We start from the raw sequence: 21383 nt of genomic DNA on the forward strand, positions 1-21383 counted from the left end.
TTTAACCCATGTCCCATCTGCTAACATGGAGGAGGCAGGGTTTAGAACCTGTACTGCAGCCAAACAGCAGGGGGAGCTGACATGTCGTCAATCCTCATTTACAGTCTGTGGTTGAATCTTGTTTTTCAGTATTAGTGTTACTATTGTTACTTTTGACATAGTCATTGACTTTATTAGGGCCCGAGCACCGACGGTGTTCTTTGCATGTCTTCCACTTGGATGTATTGCTCCTCATCCACTTACTGCAACCATATCAAACTGTGTCAAATGGATCTCAAGACATTGATAATGAAGGCATAGGATTACTGTGGCTTTTCATCAAACGCCATAATAGTGGCGTGGCGTCAAAGTTCATCAACTCGCTGTGACACATGAAATTGCTGTAACTTCGGTGTTCGAGGTTCAACCTCCCTCAAACTACATTTGTGTATCAACACTCCCCCCCTGAAAATATTCATATGGTTTTAAGGAATTATTAAGATATTTTGCCAATGGGCGTGGCAAAATAACTGACTAGCGCCCCCTAAAGGGCAGCCCCGACACCACGATTGGCCGACATGTACAAAAATCGATGGGGACATGTGTCTTTTCATAACAAACAAATAAGTCTCTTGGATAGATATGCTAGACCAAACAGGAAGCCCACCATTTTGGCTTTGGTGGTATATTTTTTATATATATGTTTTTTTTCATTTTTTTTTTTTTCTAGGAACAGTACACCAACAGTGCGGCTTTTTTGTGCCACTTTGTATATATGAATATATATACATAGTGGCACAAAAAAGGCGTTATGGCGGAGCGTTATGGAACAACGCAACAGGAAGTCGCCTATTTTTGACGTTACACGTTCGATCATATCAACTTTAAATGACGTCATCTCAACAACATGGAGATTTTTTGTTTTTTGTTTTTGCCCTGAACAGATCAGTCTGTGCGTAGTGATGCTGACAGCGCTGCACGTGATGGCGTGGAATGTAGTGCGTGATTAGTGGCCGTGGTTCGGAGCCGTTTCTCCCGGTCCCCCCCCCTCCGCGGCATAATCAGTACAACACTACCATCTGGTGGACAAATGCGGAAACTGTAGAAACAGTCTGTCTCTAACAATTACTATAATAACAATGATTTATAACAATAATATCTAAATTCTTACAACATATTTAATTTAGATTGAAGTTAAGAATCGTGACATTTCCTCAAACTGTGTAAACATTGTGTTGCAGCGAAGGTTCATCCTTCGCCAAAGAAGACGATGTTGTCAAAACTCCACTGTGCATTGTCCTATCACTACCAAACTTCTACAAAAATCGATGGGGACATGTGTCTTTTCATAACAAACAAATAAGTCTCTTGGATAGATATGCTAGACCAAACAGGAAGCAAAGGGGAATAAGTTCTAAAAGCTTTGGAGGGACACACGCTTTGGTACATGTGCTGTTGCTGCTGGTGAATCAGTTGTTTATTCAAATTGTTTACATTTTTCTAATTGTATTTCTTTTTTGTAATATTCAAATGGTTGAAAACTGGTTAAAACAATGAACCTCTAGTGAAATGATCCCTGTAAATACATCCTGCTGGATTCTGTTTCTGTACAAATAAAGGTTGAATGTATTAAGAAGATTCGATTTAGTTTTGTGGGGATTTATTTTGTAAATTACCTTATTTATCTCAGTTTTATCCTTGAGAATTAATCTAATTAATGGTAATAATAATATACAGTGAACATGTTGAATTCTGCTCCTTACTTTAGAGCTGGAACTATGAGACACACCCTACATGCCTGTAACGTGAGTGTTTAACATGGGTGGAGTGATATCCTGAAGGACGTGATGTGTCCCGTGATGCTCTCAACTTCAGCCTCAGCCACAAACTAAGTTACAGGAGGTGTTTCTCCTGGTCAACACGCCTGTTCTCTGTGGTGCTTCACAAAACGCCCTCATACGACTTAAAGGCTGTAAATGAGTCCGAGCGGAGACCTGCTGAAACTTTCACATCCATTACTGGCAAATCACATTTAATCTAATCACAGGGGAGAGAACTGAGAAACGATCTTAATTGGTTGATCACATTCAGGAGCATGAGTGGACGAGAGGAGGAACTGAGATCTGAGACAGAGCTGAACCTTTATTTCCTTCGTCTCAGACGTCACACAGTGTGAAACTTTAATACTTCCTGGAAATACCAATGACACCAAGGCCCAGGTTGTATAAACGTAAAAAAATGTGCTTTAATGTTTGACAAACATGTCTTTGAAACACAGCTCAAGTATCATCACATTTAAGATTAAGACAATAAGATAGAAGTAAAACTATGAAAGTAAACATGACATCAGGATGAACTAGTTCTCCACCAAACATCGTGAAACGGTGAATCCACGGTGAGCGGCTGTGATGACATGTCTCCTCCTCCCGGCTGCTGAGGCGTTTGTTCAACATCGACCATCCCTGAGAGAGAGAGAGGGGGGGGGGGGGGAGACCTCCAGTTATATACAGTATATATAGATATATAGATATATAGATATCAACGCTGTAACAAACAGACATGGTTCGGTCACTGAGTCTCAATTTACTGTTATAGACCTTTTGAAAGACATTTGTGACTGATGGTAATTTGATTTGCAGTTTGTTGTGTTTTCATACATGATTGAATTATATATGAATTACATATTAAATAAATACAATAAATACACAGACTCTATACACATGTGTGTGTATTGTCCCTGAGCTCCTCACTCTCGTGTTCTAGTGTTTAACCAGTGTTTCAGTTTGTGTTTTAACTTGAGTTTGGACTTTTTGGTTTGTTTCCTGCAGAGTGAGACACAAACGGTCTGAAAGTTGTTTTCCTCGTGTGTGTGAAGCTGTTTTGTGTTAAATTCCACACATGTATTCATTGTAAAGCTTGATTCCTGCTTCCTGTGTGGAACCTTCTCACCTGTTCACACACAACACGTATTTTAACTCGTAGCCCCTGACCACACACTCACTTTCTAATAAGCCACTTGTGCTAATAAGCTGTTAATGTCACGGATTCATCATTTTATAATGAGCCATTAATTAAATACATCAGCTTCGGGGGGTTTTATCACAACCTGGCAGTAACATGCTGCTCTTATGAATTTAATCAACAAGAATCACACCCAGTGGAGCACAAGGCCCAACAGTTCCCCTAAACCCAAATCTGAAACTTAATAAGAAAGTCACATGTCGTCCAATCAGCTCTGACTCTGTAGTGGAACCCCCCCCACAAACCAGGCAGGTACGATGAGAACCAGCTGAGTCGAGGGTCGAGTCTCCACCAGTTACTGTTTGCACCCTCGTCAGCACTCGAGTCCACGGACAGGACACGGTGTTAATTAAAGTGCAGTTAGCTGAGGGACACGGAGATGATCACACTCGGCTCTTCAGACGGACGACACACTGCAGCACGAGGCTGTTCCATCCGTTTTCTCTTTGTGCCTCCGTCGTATCTTTGTCATGTTTAGGGTTTAAATTTGATCAGAGGTCTAAGAGGCACTTTGTGATGAAGTATTATCGAACACAGCACTTATTCATTTTAGAGGAGATCTTCCTTTTATAAATGCAGTGTCCCTATTTCCTTTATTTAGATTTCACTTTCCATAATGGATCATATTTTACTTGTAGCCACATTTGATCTTATCAGTTGTTTTCATTTATTTTAATCATTTATTTTTCTTCTATATCAATGTATTGATGTATGGGCTCATCATGGGCTTCCTTGTGTATCTCATATACACAAGGAAGCTTTTCATGGGTTTTAGTTTCTAATCCTGTTTCTTTTCACCTGGAAAATATTTTGAAATTTACCATGCAGCTTCTTTTTCTAACCTCCCACAGGACTGAACAGGAAACAAGTGTTGTGGTGCGATTGTCATCATTAAGACTGAGAAGCACCGAGGTCGTCCCCTGACAGCAGAGACTCCATCACAGCAGCATGTGGGGGGTGCAGCTCGATGCTGCAGCGACAAGAGAAGAACAAATAAACACAGAACAGTGAGCAACATCATCCCACTGGTGTATTAAAGGGTTAACATGTGTACGTTGGAGGCATAGACAGTAAATAAAGATGGACGACGATGATTTTGACTTTTTAGTTTAACCCATGTCCCATCTGCTAACATGGAGGAGGCAGGGTTTAGAACCTGTACTGCAGCCAAACAGCAGGGGGAGCTGACATGTCGTCAATCCTCATTTACAGTCTGTGGTTGAATCTTGTTTTTCAGTATTAGTGTTACTATTGTTACTTTTGACATAGTCATTGACTTTATTAGGGCCCGAGCACCGACGGTGTTTTTTGCATGTCTTCCACTTGGATGTATTCCTCCTCATCCACTTACTGCAACCATATCAAACTGTGTCTCAAGACTTTGATAATGAACGCATAAGATTACTGAGACTTTTCATCAAACGCCATAATAGTGGCGTGGCGTCAAAGTTCATCAACTCGCCGTGACACACGAAATTGCTGTAACTTCAGTGTTCGAGGTTCAACCTCCCTCAAACTACATTTGTGTATCAACACTCCCCCCCTGAAAATATTCATATGGTTTTAAGGAATTATTAAGTTATTTTGCCAATGGGCGTGACAAAATAACTGACTAGCGCCCCCTAAAGGGCAGCCCCGACACCACGATTGGCCGACATGTACAAAAATCGATGGGGACATGTGTCTTTTCATAACAAACAAATAAGTCTCTTGGATAGATATGCTAGACCAAACAGGAAGCCCACCATTTTGGCTTTAGTGGTATATTTTTTATATATATGTTTTTTTTCATTTTTTTTTTTTTCTAGGAACAGTACAACAACAGTGCGGCTTTTTTGTGCCAAAAAAGGCGTTATGGCGGAGCGTTATGGAACAACGCAACAGGAAGTCGCCTATTTTTGACGTTACACGTTCGATCATATCAACTTTAAATGACGTCATCTCAACAACATGGAGATTTTTTTGTTTTTGACCTTAACAGATCAGTCTGTGCGTAGTGATACTGACAGCGCTGCACGTGATGGCGTGGAATGTAGTGCGTGATTAGTGGCCGTGGTTCGGAGCCGTTTCTCCCGGTCCCCCCCCCCCCCTCCGCGGCATAATCAGTACAACAACAGTACAACACTACCATCTGGTGGACAAATGCGGAAACTGTAGAAACAGTCTGTCTCTAACAATTACTATAATAACAATGATTTATAACAATAATATCTAAATTCTTACAACATATTTAATTTAGATTGAAGTTAATATTGGCTCTTCTTCTTCTTATTATTCTAACCCAAATGAATTGGCTTTTTGAGCCTTCAACATGCTCAGTGTGAAAATTGATTTGTTGTAACATTGTCCAATTGACACAAAATTGCTCACGCTACATCAGAGCCCCAAAACGCATGCAACGCAGAGACATGCGCTTGGTCATTGATCGCTCTCTCCACTAACAGGCTTTAAAATGCATGAGCTCGGGCACGTTAGTGCTACAACGTAGCCCTAGTTATCATTATTATTAATATTTAACATCAGGCTGATTATCTGGACGATGTCTAAAGAAGAGTTAGTAAAGGAGAATTTGTGTTAAGTGTTATTATCCTTGATGTGGATCCAATAGCGCCACCATGTGGCCATCAGGAAACCTCTTTATTTTGTTACTGACGAAGAAGGAAAATCTTTTTCCTCGACTCATTGATTCAAAACAAATCTCTTGACCATTTCTACTTTCTGCACTTTTACTTTTACCTATTTAGATTTTTGTAAAAAACACTTTTGAATGTTGGTCCTGCAGGTTTCACTCACACGCACACACACACACACACACACACACACACACACACACACACACACACACACACACACACACACACACACACACACACACACACGCTGAATGGGTGGGGGCTGGAAACAGAAATAACCTCTTGAATTGGGCTGTGCTGCGTTCAATGACCCCTGAAGACACTAAATAGTTTAGATACTGGGGAATGCAGGAGATACCTCAGTGTGTGTGTGTGTCCTGGTATAGCCCATATATATCTATAGGAATAGCACTTAAAAGCCTAATATTCTTGATGGTTTTGTTGGAATTTTCATGCAGAAAAATGCTGCAAACTGAGAAGTGTGATGTAAGAATGTGAGATTCCCTCTGGAGTCCACACAGCTCGCTCTGTGTGTGAAGCAGCTCATCTCAGGCTGGTCTGCAGAGACCGGGTGTGTTTGATTCTCACATCAAGACACACCCATAAACATCAGAGCCAATAAACCACAGCTGGACTTCAAGTTGCTCTGGACTGATTCAGGTCAGACAGATAATAAATTACAAAGAGAGTCATGTACAAAGTGTTTATGATCATTGTGGGCTGCACTCAGCTGACCTGAGTGCATTTACTTTTGTATGAATGTTGATTAATGTGCACTGTCCCTTTAGAAATAAAATAAAAATAAATAATGACACCTCCCAGGATTCTCCCAGTGATTTATTTTATCTTCTGGTGAAATTTGTAAAGTTTGGGATTTAACCAGGGTCAGATCTTCAGCCTCAGTTGGTCGTCTCCTCCAGAGGAGAAGCAGCAGAGAGAGGTGAGAGCAGAGGTCTGTTAAACCTGCTCCAGTGCTGCACACAAGTGTTAGAAGTCTGCTACTGCAGCACCACACGGGCCATGTAACCAGGCCAAGTTATTAAAAACATGTCAGCACTGAGCTGCTTCTGGTCAGAAATAAAAACTGTAGTTATTTTATTGTAAAAGTAGAAGTAGCAGGGATTGATTGATTACTTAATTTGTGTCTTGATTGATTAATTGACTGATTAAAACAAAAAGTGCAGATTCAGCAAAGCAATTTACAAAGAGAGAAAACCTAAGAGGTCAAACCACAATGATTATACTGGAGGTAAAAAGGTTCAAATGGCAAAAGAATATAGATTTTCTCAGATTTCCTCAGGAGACAGTTTCCATGTGGTCTGAGTGAACATGTGCTTGTACCTGGAACCCGGAGGCTGGTGAGTGAGCGGAGCAGCCGAACACTGAGCAGCAGCTGCCGGGTTTAATCCGAGCTGAGCCGCTGAACGTGCAGAGGCAGCAGTTTGAGAGAGGATCACTGCAACAACACAGAGGAAACAACATATTATAACAAAACACATATAACAGAACACATTATTATACCAGAAGAGAACAAACATTATTATTACATGACACATAATACATAATAAAGTCTGTTCTCCTCATAATAAAACACCAGGGTTGATAATAACCAATAAATAAACTTTAAAACTTTGATTATCACTTTATATTTGAACTCTCCTGATATAACGTGTGTCTGTTATGTCTCTGAACTTCAGGTCTAATAATAGATGAAGGTCAGCGGTGAGTTACAGCCTTATATGGCACAGCAGGACTCGCTGGTGCGTTAATGCACAACAAATACACACTATTGCAGATGGAGACAGGTTCAAAACTAATATTCCGATTATGGAAAATGTATATTTCTATATATTGTCACGGATTCAATGTAAATATGTGTCTGTACCTTCATCCCGTTGAAACAGCCGCTGGTTCGAGGCTCAGTCTGGAAACTTTGCAGCTTCATTCACAGAAAGTTTTGACGCACCGACCATCAGGAAGAAATAAAAAACCGTCCACGTCAACACGTGGAATCAAACGTTACGAGCTGGACTCCTTCAGAGTAAAGTTCCTCCAGAGGAGCAGCAGCAGCAGCGATGAGACGAGGCTGTGACCCGCCGTCATGTCTGAGCTGCTCCTCCTCTGCTGCTGCGCACATGGAGGCTGGGGGGGGGGGGACATGGAGGCTGGACAACTCTGATTGACAGCTCCAGGTGCTATAATAATAAAATCCTAATACTATTAATAGTAATAGCTGAGTTCTGCTGAGTGCAGGCCACAGTGTTCAGTATATCTCAATTACTTAACGGCTCATGAGATGTTTAGCATTAGACCTCTTCACTTCTTTACAGTTCATTGACTTATAGATCGAATTCTTAAATGATAGAAGACGTCACGTTGTCCATCAACACACTCAATAACTCACAATGACAAAATCAAATGTATTTAAAATAAAAAAACATGAAATATCTCTATTTTTATAAAAGTTCAGTCAGGAACACTCGTCGTCATTAAACCATTTATTGCAGCAAAAGGAAACAGAGGCTTGGTGCTGATGGCTCCACTTGTATAAAAGCTCCCAGGTCACATTTTACACTTTGGATCCTTGTCATGACTCTGAACTAGAAAAGGTGGAGGCTTGGATAGTGGAGGTTAAACCAGTGACAGTGGTGTGAGGCAGCACTGGTGGAGCAGGGACCAGTCTGTCACGTTTTAAATGGACAGCCTTGGTTGTGAATCAGCTGCTGGGGCACGTGACTGCTCCAGAGCTTTTTGTCGTATGTAAACACGCTTCTTTGGACAGTTGCCGTAACAACAATGTCTTTGCTAATTAGAAGTTTTAATTCACTCCACACAGTGGAAAGTAAATTTGATCATCGTCAATCACTACAGCTGCAAACTTCTCAAATCTAATGTATTTAAAAACAGCGAGTTTAAAATCCTAAATCCTATTTTATAATTAGAGTACAGGCACAGCAAAGTCCAGCAAAGATAAATGATCCGTTAAGAAAACACAATATTTTCTCCCTGAGATGAGCGAAGATAAAAACAACTCTGAAGTTGTGTGAAGGAAAAACAAAAGTGGTTGATCTTTAAAATGAGAAAACCATCAATTAACATTGAAAAAGTAGAGCAATTCCTCTTGATCGCCCCCGGGTGGCTGGCTGTAGTGTAGGTAATAAACTCAGCCTCCTCCATGTTAGCAGATGGGACATTGGCAAAGCTTAACAAAGCGCACATCAAATACATTTCTCTTAAAGAGGGTTTCTGACGATAGGTTTATGTACTTTCTTATCACTCGATGTGTTTTCAAGTGTTCATTAAAGGGGTGAAACATCATGATTGACAGCTGAGACTGACTCTGTGCTGATCTCATGATGCAGCACAGAAACAAAAAGCTTTGATCGGAACAGCAAAGAGACGTAAAGACTCTCTCTCCTTAGTAACACTGAAGTAGCCTGGAACAGTTACTGAGCTGTTCAGTGGTTTGAAGGCGTTTTTCTCTCACGGTGGAGTTTGGCACTAAAACTTGTGATAAAACAAGTCAACTGGAAGTTTTATTCTCTTTCTTTGGACCCAAGCACACAGAGATATCTTGGCTCCACCGAGGGTTTGTCTGCAGCTGATGTTTCAGCTCAGGGGGTTTTTCTATTTGAGAAACTGAAGACATAAGTGTGCAACTCAAGCTCTGTACACGTTAAACAGAGGAGCCCAACTGTGGTGCAGCTCCGAGGGTTTTGAACTATTGGCTGTTGAATCTAACAGATGACTTTGAGGTCTGAGTGTTGGGTGAGAGGCGTGCTGTAGTCGGAGTTCCAGTCCCTCTCGAACACGGCCTTCAGCTGGGATTGGACGGTCGGCTCCGGGGACTGTGATGCGGTCTGATTGACAACCAGTGCCGAGCCAGCGGTGTTCGTAAAGTAGTCACCGGACCAGTTCGACGTACCTGGAAACAGAACGACAGCGATTATATTGAAGAGCATTTTTTCACTTTTACTTTGAAAAGGCTGGGGAGGACATATGGTTAATATTGGTGAGTAAATCTGAGCTAACTCGTGATTATTTAAATTATAAAATGCTTATAAAATGTTTTAAAAATGTCAAATCAGCATGTCAAGCCCAAATTCAGTTTACAATGACATCAAGTATTGTTTTTTGCAATGAATCCAGATCCGTACCTATATAAGCGACCTTGTCCGTCACCATGTATTTGTTGTGGTTGACTCTGGCGAAGGGAATCTCCTTCTGCTTGGGGCTGGCAGGAACCACGAACAGCCTCTGGATGGGAGGAGAAGACGTGTTTACTACAGGATTTACAGTATTGGTTTTACTACAGGACACACGTCACGATATGCACAATTTCCTTTCCAATTTTCTTTTTCCTCGTAAAGAAATAAAGAGGATGCACTTACCACCTGGATGTCAAGTTTGCTCTTGGGCTCGTAAACGGAGGCCAGAGACTTCAGGAAGGGGATCATGACGGGCTGGGTGCTCGCCCAGCAGCTGATCAACAGGCGAACTTTGACCCGCTTCTCGTAAGCCACTCTCCTAAGCTGGGTGTCAATGTCTGCCCAGTACCTGCAGGGGGCGCCAGGTGAAGAGAACGATGGGCATGAGACCTTACTACATTATTGTAATATAAATAAAATGCTCTAAATGACACCAGTGCAGGCTCTTTAGATATTAATCAACGACTCGTCACACTTTGAATTTCCTCTTTCTTATCTTATACATGTTAGTACTCTGCTGTTAAAAACCAGCTGACTTAAGAGGAGGAAACAGACGCACTGTCGTCATCAAATCGTCATCGGACTCTTCTCTACTCTCTCTCGCTGGAGCTACATCTCACACGTCTCTGGACATCTGTACCTTTTAGGGTGGGAGAACTCCATGGTGGGCAGGTAGTTCATCACAGCGATGTAGATGAAGCTGTAAGCATCGTCCATCACGCTGAGGACGGACTGGAGGTCTGGAGTCCGGCCGGCGGCACAGAACGACGGAGGGGAACTCTGAGAGAACGGTTAGAAAGACACTTGTTCGTCATTTGCTCAGAAAGAGTTTTAATAAAAGAAATGGTTTCACGAAGATTAAGTCAAAAACACAAAGGAGAACATTTCTCTCATCCTTTATCCCTGCATGTTTCTCACCGATAGATAAACGCTGGCCGGCGTGTTGGTGAGCTGCAGAGGCGTGTCCTTGTTGTAGAGGGTGGAGAAGCTGACTGGCCACGGCGATGGGATGGACTGACTCTCCCCCAGGAGCCAATAGGCATCAAAGATCTTACTCAAGTCTTCGGCCAAACAGCTGCAGTTGTAGACGACCGCGCCCAGCTCCTTCACCTGGACGCCAACACACCAGAGCATTCACTTACTCTCAATCGCCGAGTTTTGTGTTAAACACGAGAAAAAGCAACAAGACCAAATTATTACAACTATAATAAAACTATGTTTACAACTATCAATCAACCTGTTGATTCTACAGATCAGATATTTAAGGATCAGAATAAATCTGAATCCTTCAGAAACACATGTTCCTTTTTCCACAGTTTTATAGGATGTTGGTGCCGACTCTGAAAAACAGGATGTTCATGGCAGAAAATACGATGAAATATCTGATGATGTGAGTGAAACTCGGGATGTGGTTTGAGAAATTGAATATTAAAGCAGATTTACATGATTGTGACAGTTTGGCATGTGACCGCAAGCTTGAGCCAACGCAAGAACTTGAAGAAGCAGAAGAAACATTCTGTCTGGACTGAGCACCATGGAAACCTCTAACTGCCAGTTCAGGAGTTTTGAATGAACTGAAGAAACATGGGAACCAGGTTATTCTGCTGTGTGTGTGTCTGTGTGTGTCTGTGTGTGTGTGTGTGTGTGTACCTGTGTGAGGGACCTCCAGTCCATGTTGGCACTGCCGATGTAGATGTGCTTCTTGTCAACGACCCAGAACTTAGTGTGTAGGACGCCTGAAGTGAGCTCTCTCATGTTCACTGTCCTGATGTCAGCTCCTGAAACACAAACACAGTCAGTTCAGAGACATTTATTTGAGTATGATTTATAAACAGTAGATATGAGCTTCATGCATGAATCTTTGTTTCTATTCCACCATCAGTTTGAGACCTTTTTCTACCTTTTGAATAAAAACAAGTTCAGAATATATGAATTAAAGGTCAATTTTAATTCCAGTTTCACATTTAAAAATTGGTAAAAGGAAAAAATCACTATCAATTAAAGGAATAAAGTTTTGAGTGATATGATTGGAATCAAAATATCTCAAAATTAATAAAGATATTTTTAGAACCTGAGCTGTTGAGCAGCCGGAGGTCGTCCTGAGGTTGACTCTCTTGCGGCGTGTTGACGGCGATACGAACAGACACCTTCCCTGAAACTTCAGCCAGTTTCTGCAGGATGGCTTCACCCTGTGCACACAGACAGAACACAGTTCTCATAGTCTGTCATTTACTCTGCTGTAGTCAAAGCGTTTGTCAAATAAAGTCACGTTTGATTCCAGCTCCGGCCGACCTGATAGGCTGTCGGCTCGTGGGTGCCAGTGTCTTTGTTGCTGAGCGTCCAGTAGAAGGAGGCGATGTCGAGACTGCTGCGAGCCTCGGCTGCCAGACTGAGCCAGGCCTGGAAGATGGAGGGGTGAGTGGTGCTGGAGTTAAACTCCAGACCTTCAGGGATACTCTCCACCAGAACAATCCTGACAGAAGAGACCAGAGGAAATGTCTCAGTGATACTGACTAATATCTGAAATCCTGCTGCTCACAAAAGAGCCTGGCTGATAAGAAATATTGTAATGTGAGAAGAAATGCTTTCATTGTTTTGAATAAGAGTTTGAGTAAATGTGCAGGTTCCGTGTTCACGTGTGAGCAGATGTTTTCTTACTTGCAGGGGTCGGAGCAGGACTCGCCCTTGGGCAGACGGAGGCTGCTGCTCGGGGCCGGGTGGGAGGGGGTAAACCTGGGCGTGAGGAGGTTGTAGATGGCCATGGCAGCCAGCAGCACAGTGGCTAACGTGGCCAGTGCTAACCCCCACCTGGAGTACTGGAAAGAGTGACCACTTAAAACGTCTGTGTTGAGTTTCTCTGCAATGCATTTTATGACACATCTTTATCTGTCTGTGTGTGTGTGTGTGTGTGTGTGTGTGTGTGTGTGTGTGTGTGTGTGTGTGTGTGTGTGTGTGTGTGTGTGTGTGTGTGTGTGTGTGTGTGTGTAACATACCATCAGTGTTTTCCTGCTCTCTTGCCTCCTCTCCTCCACGTTCACCAGCTACAGGCATCAAAGGAATAAATCAACACAATGACTGTACAGTATTTTGAGAATCAAACTAAATAATAAACCTCTAAGTTAAGATGGGGGGGTGGTGCCATTAAAACATAATAAGAAAAACCATTAAAGTTAGAGGAAAGCTGAGAGTGCTGAAAGTCGTCCCTACTGACACCTGATGTAGAATATTTAATGATTTCATTGATGCTTTCACGAAGAGCTGAACGATCCAATTTGTCCATTTTCCTCGACTGCCTCAGATTAGTTTTGAAATCTGTTGACTTCCCTTGTTTTCTCTGTGTCTTACTGGCATCACCAGCACGTGACAGGAAATAAACAGTAATAACAATATGAACCTGAAACCGAGTGAATTCCTTCTGTGGATACAAATCATCACCAGCTGGATTGTAGACTTCAGAAATTAATAATTCCTCACAACTAGAGAAAATCACATATTGCTGAGAAACTGAGAGTAGAAAATTTTTACAAGATGAGTCAAACTTCTACTGGATATATGAAGGAAATTCCTCTCAACCTGATCGACTGTATAAATCTAATTGACTCATTTATTACACTTGAAGTCAAATTCCCCAAGTTTAACCTTTTCACCCCCTTTACATTAGTTTCTTCTTCTTTAAGCAGATTTGTTTTTAATGTCAATATATTAAGAGATATGAATCTTCAGGGCTACAACTAATACCTGAAATCAATATCTGTTAAGTAAATGTTTGTCATTTTGACTTGTTAACTGCTTTAAGTAAATAATCAAACCCAATCGAAGGTGGAAACTATTCAAAAGCTCAACTCGATCACAATAGAACATCGTACCTGATTGTAAGGGACGTCCATTTTCATGGTCATGTTCAAAGCGACATCTGACTTCAGCATCAGTCTCGTCCGCTCAGATCTTCCTTGTGCAGATTCAGTATCAGGTCACTGAGTCTTTACTGCAGAAACATGAAAACATGGAGAAACGTGAACACATGATGAACCAGTGCGTGTTCTGTTCCTCTGTTTGGTCTGAAACATGTTTCACCTTCGACATGGAAACAACAAAACAACAGAAGTGCGTTGATAATGAAAATTAGAGAAGGGTTCTCAGCAAACTGATGTCAACCAACCCGTGAAGAGATGGAGATAAATATTATGTTTTAAGAAGTATTATAAAAGGAATTTGCCAGTTTAATAATTTGGGAAAAGGGAGATTTAGCTGCATAGCAACATGTCAATCTCAACCACCATTGTCCCTCATTTAAACACATAAAAACACCTCCGCTTAACCTTTCCTGGTTTTACAAAGAGAAGGTTCTAGATGTGTTCAACACCAAACAGAGAGAATAACCTGCACAGTTCATCATCTCTGGCACAAAGACACACAAGGTTCCAGCTGCTGACGGAGCCCAGCTAAAAAAATAACACTGTGGATTAGCTACTGTAAACTAGAGCCTGACCGACATGGATTTATGAAATGTCAATGCAAACGTGTCTTTTCTGCATTGTTTATTCTATAAACCAAATGTTTTCACATCTCCAAACGTAGATACATACCAAAACTGACGTGTCGGAGAAACGCTCAGATCTGATGTTTTTAAGGACGATAACTCGGTCAGACTCAGTAACAAGGTTAGAAATAAAACCTAATTAACTGTTCACTGGATTCTGAGGTCTTGTGATGTGAGATTTGATCGAACTGGGAGCTTGAGGAAGTTTGGAAAGTCTAACGCTGACAGCAGCATTTCTAAGCTGCCCGTCACAAGAGTGGCCGTCACTTCAGAAAACTCCCGTGACTCAATGCAGCTGCTGATAAATAAACAAGCACTTTCCTGGACTGTAGAATAAAAACATTTTTAAATTGGAGTCTCACAGAAGCATTTGGACATTTTCAAGTCGAGCGAATGGAGGAAACAAGTTCTCCAACGTGTCTGATTTTACACAACTGGCTTACACAGACATTTCCTGCTAGAATCTTTCCTCAGTGACCAAAACACACTGGTGCTGCTGCGGTAGTTTGATCATTTGTCAATAGTTATTGCAATTTAATTTCAATCAATAGCAATGTAACAACAGTTCAATATTGATAGGTTGAGTTAAATAACTACAACCTTCACTCAGGAGCAAAACTCTGTCAAACTTCAAAATAATAATGTGACATTTATTGTGATAATTATTGATATTGGTTGATAATGGTCACGTCGTCCAGCCCGATTCCAAGTAACACAACTGAAGACGATAAACTCAAAGTTATGGTAGTGACCAGTAAATAGAGGAGAAGGAGGCTGCACATTTTAAATCTGCACCAGCATTTCAACCACATTGTCCAGAAACAACTTGTGTGGTTTGTCGCACATTAACATGAAAACAGTGGAGATTTAAGCTATTGTGTCATAATGAAAAAGAATGTTATTGACTGATGATCAGAGTCTGGAATAAGGAAAAGTGTTATTTGGAAATCGGTTGTTTTTCCAATGTAAAACTGCAGCACTGGTGTGAACTGATAAGGACTGAACACGTCAACTCGATGAAAACAGCTGTCACACGACATGGGAAACATCGTAAAGTCCCATTTGAACCTTCTTACTTTGTCCTGATCAAAGGATACAATCCCTTTCATCTCTGTTGAACTACAGATTGATATAGATTTTTAAAGTATTTAAACTAAACACAGAGCGACACACGTTTCAGACACATCAAACTACAAGTGTCCCACGACATGGGAAACATTGTAAAGTCCCATTTTAACCTTCTTACTTTGTCCTGATCAAAGGATACAATCCCTTTCATCTCTGTTGAACTACAGATTGATATAGATTTTTAAAGTATTTAAACTAAACACAGAGCGACACGTGTTTCAGACACATCAAACTACAACTGGCAGCAGAGAACAACGAGTCCTGAGCTGAGGAACATGTGAGTCCAGAGGTTTTTTGGCTCCAGTTGTGAAAGTGATGGTGAGTGAGAGCAAAAAAAATACACAACAGAAGAAGAGCAACACACTCATTGTGTGAGCTCCACGGGGAGTTAGCAGATATCTGAACGACATCAAACACACCGAGTTCATTTACAATCCACTAAATAAACGTACTTCTGACTTTAAAGTTTAGTAGTGATGTCATTTAGAGGAACAAACCGCTGGAAACAGACGAAGAGTCGCTGACGATGCAAAACAACAACAACAAATCTCCCTCTCGTGCTGAAACCTGAGCAACTCGCCTGTTTTCATGAGTCCAGCTTCACTTCGAGCTCCAGGAAACTGCGTCCACTCGAGTTCTTCTCTCGCAGGAAGGTTTCAGAGGATGTTTCATTTAAAATGCGGAAGAAAACAAAGGAGACGCTCGTCGACGCTGTTAAAGTCCAGACTGGAGCAGAGGGGGTCATGTGACCCGAGTCCCGACAGCTCATTGGAGGAGAGCTGGTCATGTGATGTAAGTCCGGGCGGCTCATTGGAGGAGAGCCCGTCACGTGATGGATGAAGTTACACTGGAGCTAAAAATAAACGCTCATACAAAGAAACTTGGAGAAAATTAGTGATTAAGTTAAAAAAATATATTTTAAATACGTTTGCATCAAATAAACGCAACAAAAACACGAGAGAGATTAAATAATTAATTTCTGTCATTATTCTGTCTCCACATGTTCTCTATTAAGTTCTATTCATTATTTATTTTCTAATTAATTTATGTATTAATTTAGTTTCTGTTTTTTCAATAATGGTATTTACACAAAAACTATGATAATTCTATATTATAAACGGTTAAGTAAAAAAAACCTCTCAGGCGTTCCCCCCTCAATTTTAAATATTATTTCAAAACCCTCATGTTTATTGTTTTCGGAAAAAAAAGCAATAAATCTGTCGACATATTCAACTTCAACTTGTGGATCCAAGTATATTTCATTTGATCTGACTCCGCTTGTGTTTCACCATGTTCTCAGTGGATGTTGAAACCATGTGCTGTCAATGCAGAAAACTGGACGAACAAACAGTGCAATTGATTTTTACCATAAAGAAAATTCCACATTCAAAACAAACCAAACTTTGACCCTTTGTATCAACAGCTGCATCAGCAGGCTTCATGTTACAAGTACTTAACAATAAGAAGGTTATTTAAACTTACTCTGCATTTGACAGACACTTATGGACAGATGTGATAAAGTTCCAATCATTATTTGTTTATTCAATAATGGTATTTACGCAAATAAATAATATATTGTAAACTTTAAAGTTTAAACCCTCATGTTTAGTGATTTGAAAGAAACAATAAATCGTTCTAAATCTATTCAAGGAGGAAAAACAGGAGAATTTTCTTTTCTTTATTTTTGATCTTATTTTTGTTTCGATTTATTTTCAGTCTTCTGTAATAATTGTATTGCTTATTTTACAAGTTGCGACGTATCGATCTGAATTTAAACGTGTGTCTTCCCACTACTCCTCCAATAAACTGAAATAAAAGTTCTTAGGCCTGACCATCGGAAGGCGTCGTTCATCCATCACACACTTAATTAACCTCTGACCTCACTTCCTGGATGAGGATCACCTGAGGCTACGTCAGAACCGTGAACAGGTAAGAAGAGTAAACACGTGGTTATTCTTTTAACGTCACCTGCTGCTCTTCGTGAATTCCATTATTAATGTGTATGAATGAGCTCATTAGCGCCACAGAAAGACAAACTTTGTTTTTGCTGACCCCTGCAGGCAGAGAAGCTTCACTAGCATCAACATCATCAGCTTCTTCTCATCAAGTTGTTATTCAGTTATTTATTAATGTGCTGAGGCCTGTGAGGCTGCTGGACCTCACAGGTGAGTTTACCTGTCTGACATCAAGTCCATTATCTTACACATCATTATCTTCTATTCAGTCATTCTGTGGCTTTCAGTTTTAAACCGTAAGTGAATTCATTCTCCCTTTAAATAAACAACTGTGTTAGATAGTGAGCCATAATCAATATGATTCATTTAACATGTTTTATAAATATAATTTCAAATATTCTAGAATTTGATCCAGACTTTACGATGCTGATTCAGGACCTTGGTGTTAAAATCTTCCTTTTTATTTTTATATTTACACAAAACAAAGAGTGGAGCCCAATTTCTTAAAGATTTCTCTTGCTTAATGTGTATTTTGTGGAAATATGACATATTAAATATGATAAGGTGTAATTCTGCTGCTAGTTTCTCATCTTTACTATGTATTTATGAGTCTTTTTAGTAGAATTCTATTTAATTTGATTAAAGCTAATATCTCACTTTTACCATTTTATTTTATTTTGTGCATCCTGAATACTACTAGTTACAAAGAGAGATGTATTTTAGTTTAGTTATTTATTCGAACTCCTTTGCTAAATGGATGGTAAACAGCACTTCTTCTGTCACACACCGTCCATACACTGACGGCACAGCCTCCAGGGTAATTTGGGGTTCAGGAACTTGCCCAAGGACACTTCGGACGGCAGGCTGGAGGAGCCAGGGATCGCACCAATGACCTTCTGTCGGTTGCTTCTCTTCCTCCTGAGCCACAGACACTAACCTTACTGTGCAGACATCACATTGTGTTCAGTTTAGTAAGAACGATCTTGATCAGCTCTATACTGCACCTCCTTATAATCCAGAGCAGCGTCCAGGTAGATTACAGAGTAGCTCAGATGAATTAAACTAGTTTTATATAGATATTCTATACAGTGTCTATAACAATTGCCTTTTCTCTTCCTAGCTTCTATTGACCCTTTTCCAGTTTCCTCCGGCGGAGGAAGCAGGAAGGACAAAGACCTGAAGGTGTTTGCACAGCTCCAGGTGAAGAGGTGAGAAACATACAATCCTCAGAAGGAACATCAGGAACCTGTTTAACAAACACGAACATGAGAAACTCCACAGTTTCTGTTCCTGAGCAGCTGATCTGAATGAGTTCAGTCAGCTCTGAGGTAATCATCCATCACCACCCATGGAGCTGTGATGCTCTGCTTCACCATGGCAACGTGTTCAAATAGAGCCTCTGTTTCAAAAGGGTCCATAAGTAAAACTTTTATTCTGCGTAGTCCAACCGACCAAATTCTTTATCAGACTTAGTTCCCATAACAGAAATAATTGAAATCACTGTTTGTAAAATTCAAATGTTAAATATATATACATATTCAAATGTGAAATGATGAGAACAAAGTGCTGTTGGCAGCAGAAGATGAAAATATAGATCAAATTTATAAAATAATCTGGATCTAGTGAATTCAAGTTCTAGTTTATTATGAGTTTTAGAGTCTTGGCTTTTTAAGACTAAAAAAAAAGACTCTAGTGTTATTAAACTCTAGAGTTTAATAACACTAGTTAGAGTTTAATAACACTAACTACAACTGAATCCACAGGTGGTCGGGTAATATTCCAACAGGGGGTGCCATAGTGCAAGCACAGACAGGGATATCTGAGATCTTCAGACATGAGGTGTTGTTGGATATTAAGACATCAGAGAGGATGATAGAAGGAAAGAGAGAGAGAGAGAGAGAGAGAGAGAGAGAGAGAGAGAGAGAGAGAGAGAGAGAGAGAGAGAGAGAGAGAGAGAGAGAGAGAGAGAGAAGAGGCAGTTTGTGATTCGCTCTTTATTATTAGCTTTTTTTTATTCCGCACTGTGCAGAGTGAGTGACTTTTAAAAATGTCCCTTGATAAGAGAGAAGGAGCCAAACTGAAAGAATTCAACTTTGACACACACACACACACACACACACACACACACACACACACACACACACACACACACACACACACACACACACACACACACACCTCTTTGCTCTCTTCACTGTAGGGTATTTCTTTCATTTTGCCGAAACAGAAACACGTGCGGCCACTCAACAGTGTCACTATTGCTGAGTGTATTTTTAAGTATGTTTATTCCCACTCCGCGTGTCATGTGCGTCTGTGTAACCATGGAGACAGGCCAAGAATATCCCAGACGGTTTTATTTTTTTACAGCAGCGGAGGCAGAGTTATGGCCGAGGTTATAAAAGGCCGACTGGCTTCACTTCCGCAGTCGAGATCCCTCCTGTCCTCTGACGCTTCCCTCAGTTACCTGGAAACATGACTAATCCATCTCTCAGTTAGTATTTTATCTGTATCTGGTTTGAATGATAAACTGTTTAGTATGAAAGTATGAAATGGTGGAAGTGAGAGTCTGACTGATATGAATGATATTTCTATGGAACAGAGCGACATTCCTGCATTTTACCAGCTTTTTGTTGTGGAAAATGAGAAAAGCACCTTTTGTAATGTGAGTGATGATGTCAAATTAGTCATTTTACAACTTGCAGCGTCACTTCTTTAATCTGGTGTGAGCACACGTCACGTATTCCTCAGTGTGCCGACAGCGAACAAAGCCACAAGGCCCCGGTTTCTTTCACTTCCTGAATCGTTGGCCGATGCAGGATTAATGTTCTGTGAAGGATTATGTCTTCCTCCTGGACGAGGTGTGTTTCTGTCCCTGTGATATGACGTGAGGACTGAGTCACACAGCAGCCGCCTGATTACACCTGAGACGCTTTTCACCCTAATGACTTTGCCCTTTTGCATTCTGGGTAACTAATTCTCAACCGACAGTCTTGCAGTTGTTTTCAGGTGCTTGCATTGTGTTCATATTTCTGTGTGTGTGTGTTTGTGTCGTGAAAATGTTTGTGCATCGACCAAAAAACCCGTGACAAATGAGTGCAGCACCGTCCAGATAACTCCATTAAGTCAGATAGAGCAAATGAAACTAAATCAAATCAGCACGTCTTGTTTACACTCGTCTGAAATGTGTGAGTTTATGCAAATATCCAGCACTTATCTTTTATTTTTTTTCTGGCTTTTATAAAGTAAAGAGTCTCTCTCAGGTTTTGATTCTGTTTATGACTGTGTCGGCCATAAAACGCTGTGACATCACTGGAGCAGGCTGCTCACGGCTGGAGATCCTATCGGCAGCGGAACACTTTTATTACAGCGTCGTCGTTGAGACTGAAAATCTGGATGAAAATAACAGACAACATTTCATTAGCAGCGTGTGTCAGAATTGTTTTATTTCAATGCTCTGATGCTAAAAATCTACTTTAAAAAGGCATATTTGCATATTTAAAAAATATCATCAGCCTGTAATTTTTCTCCCTCGCTCTTCTATAAGATCCAAAATGTAAAGATGCATAATGATCAATGTTGAACCAAATCTAGATTTTAAAAATAATGAATGAAGTAGTCCATAATAAGTTAATCGTAAATGAATCGATTATTCATCCACCTTTTTTTTATATGTTTATTGATTTTGTTTTTACAATATGAAAAACAAAGTGAAGATCACAATTGATGGTTAAGAACTTATTGTCACTTATTTATGAAGGAGAAATGCTGATTCCAGCTTCTCAAACACTAGGTAAACAAAAGTTGTTCTATTCTATATCTTTCTGTAGATCTACATATTTAAATCTATGTCTTTTAAATACGGCCGCTGGTCAGATAAAACAAACTGTGAGGACGTCTCCTCGGGCTGTGGGTCCCACTG

The 21383-nt window shown here is 40.6% G+C and overlaps 1 protein-coding gene and 1 long non-coding RNA gene across 6 annotated transcripts; both read right to left on the reverse strand.

Moving 5' to 3' along the window:
• Window positions 1-2199: 2199 nt before the first annotated feature.
• On the reverse strand, window positions 2200-7750 carry LOC117773327. Its single transcript, XR_004615902.1, has 3 exons — window positions 7519-7750; window positions 6975-7089; window positions 2200-2441 (listed from the first exon to the last, which is right to left on the reverse strand). It is a non-coding gene; the product is annotated as an uncharacterized LOC117773327 (long non-coding RNA).
• A 639-nt stretch (window positions 7751-8389) lies between these two features.
• On the reverse strand, window positions 8390-16271 carry pld3 (phospholipase D family, member 3). Of its 5 annotated transcripts, XM_034605108.1 has the most exons (13): window positions 16090-16248; window positions 13708-13826; window positions 12835-12882; window positions 12500-12657; window positions 12134-12314; window positions 11913-12030; window positions 11492-11619; window positions 10760-10951; window positions 10482-10621; window positions 10025-10190; window positions 9791-9890; window positions 9335-9558; window positions 8390-9202 (listed from the first exon to the last, which is right to left on the reverse strand). In XM_034605108.1, the coding sequence occupies exons 2-12, from the start codon at window positions 13765-13767 to the stop codon at window positions 9371-9373; spliced, it is 1479 nt and encodes a 492-aa protein (XP_034460999.1). In that variant the 5' UTR covers window positions 13768-13826; window positions 16090-16248; the 3' UTR covers window positions 8390-9202; window positions 9335-9370. The 5 variants fall into 5 exon arrangements, with proteins under 5 accessions (XP_034460999.1, XP_034461004.1, XP_034461002.1 ...); XM_034605113.1 differs by lacking the exon at window positions 8390-9202 and having other exon boundaries at window positions 9262-9558; window positions 16090-16271; XM_034605111.1 differs by lacking the exon at window positions 8390-9202 and having other exon boundaries at window positions 9262-9558; window positions 13708-13830; window positions 16091-16248.
• Between the last annotated feature and the right edge of the window lie 5112 nt (window positions 16272-21383).

This window comes from Hippoglossus hippoglossus, chromosome 13 (genome assembly GCF_009819705.1).
Source record: "Hippoglossus hippoglossus isolate fHipHip1 chromosome 13, fHipHip1.pri, whole genome shotgun sequence".
Lineage (NCBI taxonomy): Eukaryota > Metazoa > Chordata > Actinopteri > Pleuronectiformes > Pleuronectidae > Hippoglossus > Hippoglossus hippoglossus.

Coding starts and splice junctions, on each gene's coding strand:
- pld3 (XM_034605108.1), bottom strand. CDS start 13,767: ATGCTGAAGTCAGATGTCGCTTTGAACATGACCATGAAAATGGACGTC. Junction 10,952..11,491: donor ACTGGAGGTCCCTCACACAG/GTACACACACAC, acceptor GTTGGCGTCCAG/GTGAAGGAGCTGGGCGCGGT. Junction 10,191..10,481: donor GAGTTCTCCCACCCTAAAAG/GTACAGATGTCC, acceptor CGCCCCCTGCAG/GTACTGGGCAGACATTGACA.